Source organism: Oryzias latipes, chromosome 1 (genome assembly GCF_053564925.1).
Source record: "Oryzias latipes strain Hd-rR chromosome 1, Olatipes_Hd-rR_3.1".
NCBI lineage: Eukaryota > Metazoa > Chordata > Actinopteri > Beloniformes > Adrianichthyidae > Oryzias > Oryzias latipes.
This window is the reverse complement of record NC_136237.1, coordinates 30,146,909-30,157,658: the sequence shown is the minus strand read 5'-3', so window position 1 is coordinate 30,157,658 and position 10,750 is coordinate 30,146,909. Positions and strand designations below refer to the sequence as shown.

The following is a 10,750-nucleotide window of genomic DNA, read 5'->3' as shown; positions in this document are numbered from 1 at the left end:
AGTTGGTTGCTTTCTTTCTTGGCTTTTATGAGCAAATAATTAACCAGTGCAAAGATTAATCATCAGAGCTACTGTTAAGTTTCTGCAAATACATCCCACTAGCCATTTCTCATGAGCAGAGGTGATGCATTACATTAAAAAAGCAACAGCGGGAGCCCAAAGATATGAAAAACTACACACTACGTAAAAGACCAGAGGCTGTTAAATAAGCAGCTGTTGCCAAGCAACAAGGAGTTGAACAAAAACCGGACAAGTCATTCAATGAAACTTTTCAGCAGCTCAAGATTACTAGAAAAGATGGAAGGTTATTGATCTAAAACAAAAAGTAAAATAAAATAGGCAAATAACTTTTAAAAGACCTTAAAAAAAGAAAAACTACTTTTGACCAGTATGTCAATTTTATTAATGTAACTATACTTTTTACAAGTTCTCTGGATTACGACACTTTATTTCAATTTTTACATCAGGTCAGAATTCACCCCCCCTCTCCTTTAAGCCTCTGTCCATGTGAGCTTTCTCACACTTGGGGAGTTAACTCACTCATTATTGAAACATGGCGCAATTTCTCAGCGCCTCTGTGGCCGAGTTGTACTGGAGGATGTTGTCATGGAAACGGCTGAGCGCCTCTCGCGTGTCCTTGGCCCCCTTGCGTCCTGAACCGCGGTACTTCATGGACAGCAGCTTGGAGCACAGGTAATGCAGCCAGAGCACATTACTGTGAGGGTGGTAGCTGCTCCAGTCGTTCCTGTAGGGAAAACACCAGCAGAAAGAGGACTGAAAAACTGCATGTCTTCTCATGGCTTCGTTCAATGAGCACAATTCACAACTGAGCTGTTAATAAGCTAAAGTTAGGTTTGGATTATTAAAGAAACAGGAATGTAGTCAGTATGTCGGGTATGGATGTTAATAAAGGAGACGTGATTACCGTACACTATTTTCTACGATTTGTATCAATTTTTCTTAAATTGTTTTGCTTTTGGGCACATTTCTTCCTTCAGATGTATTAAACCCCCTGAAGCTCAGAAAATATCGTACTGTAGTAACCCAAGCAATCCATAAGGGGACAGTGTTCATCTGCGTTCACACCGCCCTTGGCAAGGTGCGTTAAAGTTACCACTTACAAGGAACAGTCTCTGTAAACATAAATGTATTTTTTTATATATATACCAACAGCATCAGTGGTGTGTGGTCACAAAATCCACAACTACCGGCTTGTACTTTAGGGGTACTGCAATCCATTTTTTAATCTGTTTGGTTGCACACCTATACTGGTTAAACAGCCACACAGTACATGTATGTTCAAATGTTTGAGTCTGACCCGTTCTCTTGTCTCATCAGCCTGTAGATTTCAAACTGATAGTCTCCCTGACCCATGAAGAGCTCCTCGTCGTTTGAGATGTCACAGGACACTGTCAGCTCATCTAAAAAGAGTAAAATAAACGTTTTTGTCGTTATTTTTTTTTGTGAGAGTAAAACAAATAAGGAAAAAGAAAAATGTAAAAAGCTGACCAATTTCCAGCCTGGAGAGAGAATAGTCGATGATGCGGACCAGCACGCCGTTGGTCTCCACGTGGTGGGTCTCTCCATTGAGGAGGAAGCTGCCCTTTCGTTTCCTGGTTGTTTTGACCAGAACGTTACCCCAGTGGAGGTCCCTGAAGCAAGCATGTCGTGAGTTAACAAAAAAGGAAGGATTACACAAAAAAAATTGACTGCACTGAGGCTGTGTTGCACACTTAGCTCAATGTTGCACCTCTAACCTTCTGAGCTCAAAGGAAAGTGCCAGTGTATGCTAGTGACGTATCCATTGCAACGGCCATGTAATAAACTTGAAGGCCTTCCATATGCTGATAATATAGTCATTTAGATGCAGATCCTTAGAACAGTTTTGAGCCAGATGCCAGCTCAGACGAGGAAAACAAAGACATACGTGGATCTAGTTGTCTACAAGTGGATGCATTAGAATGGAGCGGAGCAGGAGCTTGTGGCTCGCCCAGCGTGTTTTCTGTGTCACAAAAAAAGGTATTTTTCGAACAACATCTTTTTCATCTGCCCCTGAGTCAGAACAATTTGATTAAAGCGATCCTCAAAAATACTATTTAAGCTCAATATTCTTAATATTTGTCCTCCATCATCAGAAAAACGCCACAAGAACCTGTTACGAACACGGTTTTCATCGCTTTAAGACAAAGTCAATCATAAGCTGTGGATATCTGCTGTTCTGTCATAAACTGCAAACAATGGTAGAGCAATCCCAAGTACTGACTGTGAAGCATGAAAAGAAGCAGATTGGTCATTCATCAAAGTGCTTTACCTGTGTTCAAAGTGTAGCTCCTGCTCAGCAACCGCCAATGCAGCCGTCACCTGATGAAGAATGCTTTTCGCCACCCCCAAAGACGCCAGCTTCACATACACACACACACACGGAGGTCAAGTAATGCCGAGAAGCTAAGGGGTTTGTTCTTTCCTCCTTCTTCTGGCATCATAACTTCCTGTTTTCACTGGAGTAAAATTGTAAACAAACTATCTGTACTCGTAATGGTCTACGATAACATCTCCTCTTCAGTAGATGGGCTAAAATGACAGCTGCCAAACTGTGCATACCGTTCCGTTGCTGTTCTCCAAGTCCACACCTCCAAACTCAAACTCCAGGATGATGAACAACTGCTCTTTTGAAAAGAAATCTATGCAAAGACACACAAGGCCACGGAATGACTCTCCAACTTTCACTGCTCAGACCTTGAAAGACGTGATCAAAGGGATTTCATCTCATCTCACTCACCTGGCCTGTCATTTTCAGAGCCTTTCCGCCGGTCATAAGCATCCCACGCCTTCAAGAAATCTGACGGGTAGCACCCCTGAACGCAGTGGAGACTAAGAGAAATAACACATTAAGTCACATTGTTGAAACCTGATCAGATAGAAAACAAGATTCAAAGAAAATCAAATCAAACTCACTCATTGAGTCCAATAAAACCATTAGTCTGGTTGTGCTGTTTCTCTTTCAAGCTGCTGAGCTCCCTGGCAGAGAAAAAAATAAAAAACACACCCACACAGCTTATTAGCACAGCTCTGCCTGAATGCTTTGAAGTGCTTTCCAAAGTTAATTATCATGCATCACTCAATTAAATTCGACCAGACCTTATAATCCTGGTATCTCCAGAAACAGTCAAATAGTGTGCACGCCTGTGACAGTGAACCGTGCAGTCTCAATTATGTCCAAACATTTATGTTCACTTTTTGCTCTAAAAGCTCAAACAAATTGCCACATCAGATATTTTCTTGATAGTTTTGGGGTTTTTTTGGGTCAAAACTCTTAGACCCTAAAGAGAATGATCCATCAAAAAACGGCATTAATGTAAACAATGAAAGGTAAACAACAGATTTTCGGAGGTGGGCATTGGCGCTTTATCCTGTACTTACTTGGATATAATAACCTCATGGAGAATCTCCCCAAAGGTCTTCTGATCCTCTCCGTTCACCTTCTTGCTGCCCTCTATTGGAATGATCTGAAAATGAAACTTGAGTCAATTAAAAATGCAAACAGACCTCAACATGTACTTAGTGTAGTATGTACTACTTAATACATTTACTGCATAGAGATACAGTCTCGCATACATCAGAGTCAACAGTGCATTCCTGATCCTCTTCCCTAAAATGCCATGATCAATTTTTTAATTGAGCCCCTAGTGGTTATTTTGCACACAACTCCAGTTTTCGCTTTCAAACTACAACCTGAATTTCAAGTAGTCAGCCCAGAGTAACACAAAGTGGACAACAAAAACAAGTAGTGACCAATTTAAAAAGAAAGATTTTTTTTTATTGTTTTCATGGTTGTTTGTTACATATTTATAACAAGATATGTAGATCTGGATCATGATCACTAGATGCACTCCAGTGGTGCCTATTTGCCGGTTTCAGGAAGACCAAATTGATGACATCACATTCAGTCTAAATCTGACCAGTGGCTTTTTTTTTAAACTGGCTAAATAAAAAAATTGGGTTACTGGATCAAACCCACTGTCTGTGCCAGTTGATTATTTTCCCTGTGTCACATAAGCTTCACTAAAGTTAATATTGATTTAATAAGTGAACGTCACATTTGAAGCATTTTTGCCATTTATCATGCAGCTGGACTTCCTCAGGCAGCACTATGCCTCTATGATCATGTAGCCAACCCTCTCCCCCCCAAAAATACTCGTACTTTGAGTGCCACGGTCTCTCCCGCAGCGTTGGTGGTGGAGAAGACCTCCCCAAAGGTCCCCTCCCCGATCTTCACACAGCCTTTGCTGCGAAGAGGGAGAATGCACTCTTCCCAGGGCAGAGGGTGCTCCTGGCCACACTCAGCATACACCTTTTCCGCGTCTGACAAGTCTGGCTCTTCACACACAACCTGTGGTGGAAGATGCAAAAAGGTTGCTTCTGGTGGAATCCTTCCGCCGATGGTCAGGGGCAGTGACATGGTGTCTTACCAGGGAGTGCTGGGTCAGCAGCTGGGACTGCAGGTGTTTGGGGAGGGGCGTACGTAGAGGAGTAGCGAAGAGATCCTGACTCACATTTGCCAAAGCGTTCCTTCTTGGAGTCTCCGACAGCCGGAGAGTCGTGGGGGTGAGCTGAACTGAAAAGAACAAAAGATGGGCCGAGACAGTCACTTGATTATGGCGCTTATTCGAGTAAAGCAAAAGAATCAAAAGTCCAAACGTGTTTCCAGTGGTCTTTTCATTATGATTATGCAGTTTTTAGCCAAAATCCAAAGACCTGTTGTTTTTCTAAGATATAGTTTCTGCGGATCCATTAAAAATTTACCTCGGAAATGTGGGGGGAGCAACCCAGCCCCCCCTTTCCGCCACCCATAACCGCTCCCGTTACCCCATAACACCCCCAACTTAGCATTACAGGTGCGACATAAATGGCGAGCAACATTGGAGCCACCCAGCTTGATTTTCTATACATCTGTCCTCCTTCATCAGAATAATGCCACCAGAAAATGTCAAAAACAGGATTTTCATCACAGAAGGTCTTTAGAGCCGATATTTTACCCATTCCCTTGCGGTGGACGGAGAGGGCGGCTTTGATGCGGCTCCAGGTGTGTGTGCTGGGTGTTAAGTTAGCCAGCAGAGGGGGCAGATTTGCCTTCAGCGGGGTGAAAATGTTCTCTGGATTTGTCACCAGCTCCTGAATGAGAGAGACACCAGAATTAGTAACCCTTTTACAAGTTTAAAAACTTTGATGAAAAAAAAAAACATCCTTTCCTGCGCTCTTACCTGTGGTTGTTTCCACGGTGCAGAGATCAGCTCACTGATGCTACAGTCCACAATCTTTGAGCTTCCTGTTTGCTCCGCCCAGCTCCTGAAATTCCCGCCCTTGTTTTTCCAGCGACTAACACTCATTCCACTGACACACACCTTCCTGGTGCTGTTAAACGTGTCTGCGGTGGTGCTCTTCTTTTTCTTGTCCCCTGCAGGCTTTTGTTTATGCTTTGTGGCACCTCTGCACGAGTCCTTCTCCCCAGAGGCCACCTTCCTGCGTCGAACGTTGGCTTTCGAGGTGGATTTGTTTTCGTCACCATCCAATAGAAGGACAGTCTTTGCCTGCCGATCAGCGTCTGACTCCGACAGATCGGAGGACTCCCGTGCAGCATCTTTGATCTGCAGCGTTTCCTTCAGTTCAGACAGACGTATCCTCTTAACCGGTACAACAGGCCTGTTGGCCAGACATTCTTTCTTCAGTGGTGATGCTGATTTTTCAGAGTCGGGCGTCTCTGCTGAAGCTTTTAGCCCGTTGGTGGTGTCTGCCCTAGAAAGAGCAGCAGTAACTTCTCTAGCGCGTTTAACGTCAGTTGGCTGATTGGTATCTTGACTTGGCAACATCGCAGAAGCCAAAGCTGCATCCTTAGGTTGCGTAATGTCTTTGAGTTGCTCTTTTTGTAAACTAACAAGCCGTTTCTTAGAAAGGCTCTCCCCTTGTGCTACTTTTGCCTCTGCAGGAGAATGTGGACTCACGATCACATTGCAGCTGAAGTCAGACGGGTGAATTGAGTCATCTGACTGCTTCTCGGTTGCTCTTGCATCAGATGATTTCTCCTGGTCAACAGAGGGTGAAGCCTTTGTCTCATGAAGGTCAGAGGCCGAAGAAGCCAAGTTTAAAGTTCTGTCATTTCCCACCAGATGACGCAGGGAAGCCGTCTGCGGGCTACTGACAAAGCTTGAACGCTCCAAACAGGAGGAGTATGTTGTGTCTCCAAGTTGAGACACAAGGACCAAACCTAACCTGTCCAACTGAACCGTCCAGCGCCGGCTCAAACATTCTTCCTTCAGAGCTTCGATCAACCATTCCAAACCTCCTGCTGCAGACACAAAATGACTGCTGCCGTCACTGTCTACAGAGATCAGGTTCACGTCCCGCGATGCTCCACATACACTCTTGGCTTCACTGCAGCTGCTCTCCTTGGGCTCCACAAACAAATCAGCAGACTGTTCTTCAATGTGATCCAGATCTCGCTTGCTCTGCTGCCTGTCTTCAGAATGCAATCCACAGACAGATCCAGGCTGCGCTGGAAGGACACGCTGACGAAAAGAGAGGTCTTCATGTGAAGCGCCGATGCAGCTGACCGACATGGACGGAGGAGAGCTGCCCTGATCACAGGTGGGGAAGGCTTCAGATGGTCCTTGTTTTCTGAAGAAACCTGCAGAGGGCGTGGAGCAGAAGATGGGCTTTCTGAGGTGAGGCCCAAGGCTGCGCTCCACAGACGCGTTGAGTGAAATCTCCTGAAGGGGATTGGCAGTGCAGTTTGACATCCCAACGTCATTCATTGAACTTTCTGAACTGCAAAGTCCAAATGCCACAGGGGCTTTTCTTCCCCTGGTGGGCCGGAATACTCGTTCAGACGTAAAGTCATCTGATGAGCTATGGCCACTGGCTGTAGCTTTGGTGAGCCTGGTCAGACCTGCACATCTGCGGCGAGTTACAAAGCGACCAGCAGACAGAGGGTGAACACTGAGGAAGGTAAAGAGAGGAATAACTCGTGACATTCTCTCCTGCTGAAACTCACAAACGTTACATGAAAAGTGCTTACTTGGAGTCTGTAGCTGCTTCAACTGATTTTGTCTTGGGTTTTGGCGCAGTGTTTTCCTCCTCACTGTCACTCGTAAACGTAATTTTATGGCGTTTCCGCTTTGTTAAAACTGGGGCGGACACAAGCCGGTTATTCCTTTTGATGGAGAAGGAAACAAAAATGCGTAAAGTCACACTCAGATCTCATTTTCAAAGCATTCCCAAAGGTCTTTTAATTATGATTATGCTGTCTTTATCCAAAATTGGGGGGGGGGGGGGGGGATCATCATTTTCTTGGACATAGTTTCTGCAGAGCAACAGTAGTTTATTAGAAATTCTCCTCCGAGTTGTGGGCGGGACTGTTGGTGCAGAGTAAACCCGCCCCACTTCCTGTCATCCATCTGGGAGGTATTCCAGGAAGCATGTTTAAACTAGCCAGACTTTAAGCCTGAACTCTGGCTGAAATCCGCCTGAACTTGCTCACTCTGGGTATGTCGGTTCCAAAAGACCGGATATGAGTTGGCGTAATTACGCTCGACTTGGTAACCCTGGGTTAATGCTCGTGCACAGGAGGTACATAAAGACATTCTCAATAGATCGCCGATTTCTGGAGTCACCATGGAAACGCGCGGAGAAAAAAAAAGAAAGCGGGACACTTGAGACGGAAGTGAGACGGAGACTGAGATTTTAATGACGGCGGATAAAGATTATACGTTCATCAAAAAAGTAACACGGCTGCATATATATATATATATATATATATATATATATATATATATATATATATATATATATATATATATATATATATATAATCTTAAATAAATTTCTTCTATTAGTAACAAATAATTTAGTTAAATTTATTCAACCTAATTTCTTACGTCTATAAAACTCAATAACTGTTTATACAACTCAATTTTTACGTATTTATCTAGCTAAATGTCACATTACTTCATTAATCTTTTTTCAATCTTAATTACTTATATTTCTTGAACTCTCATATGTCTAAGTTTGAGCCGGCGGATGTGCTCATTTTTATAACAATAAAAAGGACGGAAAAAATGCACTTAGTGCAAAAATCCAATAAAGAATTTTCCATCATTGTCATTACAATGTATACTGGTAGGGGTGCTATATAAAATCATCATCCTCTCCTTCACTCTCACTCATGGTGCAGAGCCGTAAGCATAGTAGGACAAAATAACTCGGCAAAACACGGTATAACACAGTAAAATAGCTATACAACTAAACACATTCTGTCAAAAACCCACACTTAAACCCAAATCCGTCCAGACAGGCAAAGGGAATGATATCCCAGAATCCCTTGCGGTGCCGAACTAACGGCAGCATCAAAGTTACACCTACTTAATTGAATTAATTTGAATGAAAGGAAAATGATTGTCTGAAAACTACGTGTTATTTTTAAGGTGACCTAAAAAAATGATTTATCTTAACTGAAGAAAATAATTAAGTTGGATCAAAATAAAAATGTTTATCTTTACAACATCCATACGTGGTCTTATCACCCTCTCATGGTGGAAAATGTGTTATCTGAACTTCTTCATCCACTATATCATCTTCAAATGGACACGCCATGCTGCTTCACCTCTCTGTAAACAAACTAAGCTTCAACGAAACCTGCTCCGGACCAGGTTATGTTCAGAGCATGAGTTGCCATGGTAACTTGACCTACCCTGAAACATACCTCCATTTCTGGAACCGAAAGCAGAGGTTATCAACTTCCTTAGCCTCAGACTTATCGTGGGAGCTAGCATAACCTGCTTTCTGGAATACCCCCCTGTTTACACTCTCTCCCACTAGCTTACAGACCGAGTTTGTTAATCAGAAAGATAAAGTTTACAGACCCTCAAAATCCAAACATAACATTAGCAGTGCAATAAAAATGGCGAGCAATATTGGAGACATCCAGCAGAACAGTTTGAAGATTTGAAGAAAACAAATCTTAATATTCTTTATATGTCCTGCATCATGAGGAAAAATGCCACAAGAACATGTTTAAAAAACACAAATTTCATCTAAATAGCGAACTGTAAAAATCTTCTTTCTTTGCCTGACTATATGCTGTATAACCATCAGCAGAAATCCAAGTTAGTTGGAAAATGGCTCAAAAAAAAAAGAAAAGAATAAATCATTGACCTTTTAAGTTTTTTGTTTTTGTTTAGGGTACATGGCCCCACAGGTAAGTTTTCCTCACTGCTGCTTGTTTCTTTTGAACGCAGATTGGCCCTTCTCTTCACTGGATGACCCGCTAAACCACAGGTTCTGCTGAAAACACTGGCTTTTCGGCCTCTGAGATGGAAAAATAAACAGCCCATCAGGATTGAGGCGAGATGAGATTCTATAATGTATTTTGAGACCAACTTTTGAGTTGTGTTATTTAGCAAACCTGGGTTGGTTGAAGTTCTCATTCATTAAACTGTCTTCATCATAACTCGACTCGATCAGGTGCTGCATGGCCTTTTTCTTGGCTGGACGGACTTCTTGTCTGAAGACCCGTTTGTGCTTTCCTCTACAAAACAAGACAACAGAAGCAAGAATTATTTAAGTTAATCATTTCTGAAAGGAGCCAAAAGTCATGGGTGTTTTATTTTTTAGTTAAATACTACTAGCAATTATGTCAATAAAATAACATTAGAGTTATCAGTTGTTTACTGTTTATTATTTATTTATTATCTATCATGATACACATTCTTTGTCATGCTGTAAACTTGACAGACAGCACAATTTAAATACACTCAAGCAGTTTTTGTTAATCTATAAATGTTGTTTTGATCCGTTTAAAAAGCCCGATCATACCTCGTCCTTCTGGGATTTGCAGATTCAAATACGGAATCATCATCAGATTCGGTGCTGTCGAAGGCTCGCTTGCGATCTTTAGGGGAAATCCAAGCGGAAACCTTCCGCATCTGTTTGCCATACGTCTTCAGAAATATCGACTTTACCGGCTTCATGTTTGCAGTAACCGGGCGAGTTATCCAAACACGTTGAAATTAAATAGTTAAACGAAAATATCACTAACTGATTGAAGAAAACCCGTCAAGTTTTAAGCCTGGCGTCGATGATCTCTGCTGCTGCTAGTACCGGGTCCAATGCGTTCAATCTACTTCGTCACACTTGATGAAAAAAAATTTGAACAAAATACCACTTTTAGTACACCTCTAGGGGGAAAATGTCTAAAACTCGCTAATCTTAAACGCGGTACAATGATCAGGCTTTACTTGTTTATTTATTTTTTGTTAAGGTCGTTGAGCTTTAGGAGCCGCTACTAGTTTAAATTCTTGGAAACCGTTGATTGGACAATAGCTTGTGCGACTTTTGGAACAGCGACACCTGGTGGTTCGGAGGAAATAAAAATAAAATTCCCTCTTTAAGGCATTTTCTAAGGACAAAAAGTAAATTTAAATAAACAAAAAAGGAATTGTAATTAGTAAAAGCTTTAACATCAATACCATCGTGGGATAAATTAAATGACACGCTGTTGTGACAAGTGTAAAATTCAGGTAAACTATGATCTGCCCTTGTTCATTCCTAAGTGTTTTTAAGAGGATTTGATAACACACATCAGTAATATCAACACTGTGCTAAAAACTGTTACGTTAAATATACCATTACTTCAATCATAAGGAAAAAAACTTAAAGTCAAATTTGTTTGTAGAGAGCATTTAAAGATAAAAAATAT

General features: G+C 42.0%; 1 protein-coding gene across 1 annotated transcript; it reads right to left on the bottom strand.

The window, feature by feature from the left end:
- Window positions 1-379: 379 nt before the first annotated feature.
- Window positions 380-10,365, bottom strand: LOC144994622 (uncharacterized). The gene is made up of 16 exons (XM_078953277.1): window positions 9,868-10,365; window positions 9,458-9,580; window positions 9,208-9,360; window positions 7,073-7,207; window positions 5,262-6,993; window positions 5,037-5,172; window positions 4,470-4,615; window positions 4,202-4,390; window positions 3,421-3,506; window positions 2,956-3,018; window positions 2,780-2,871; window positions 2,602-2,681; window positions 2,312-2,400; window positions 1,510-1,652; window positions 1,319-1,421; window positions 380-745 (listed from the first exon to the last, which is right to left on the bottom strand). Exons 1-16 carry the CDS (start codon window positions 10,020-10,022, stop codon window positions 544-546), a joined length of 3,627 nt encoding a protein of 1,208 aa, XP_078809403.1. The 5' UTR covers window positions 10,023-10,365; the 3' UTR covers window positions 380-543.
- Between the last annotated feature and the right edge of the window lie 385 nt (window positions 10,366-10,750).

Excerpts from the sequence above, each read along its gene's own strand:
- LOC144994622 (XM_078953277.1), bottom strand. The coding sequence starts at position 10,022 with ATGAAGCCGGTAAAGTCGATATTTCTGAAGACGTATGGCAAACAGATG. Across the intron at positions 7,208-9,207 it reads AAAAACAAAAAACTTAAAAG|GAATAACCGGCTTGTGTCCG; the intron begins GTCAATGATTTA and ends CTCCATCAAAAG. Across the intron at positions 3,019-3,420 it reads CATGAGGTTATTATATCCAA|GGAGCTCAGCAGCTTGAAAG; the intron begins GTAAGTACAGGA and ends TTTCTCTGCCAG.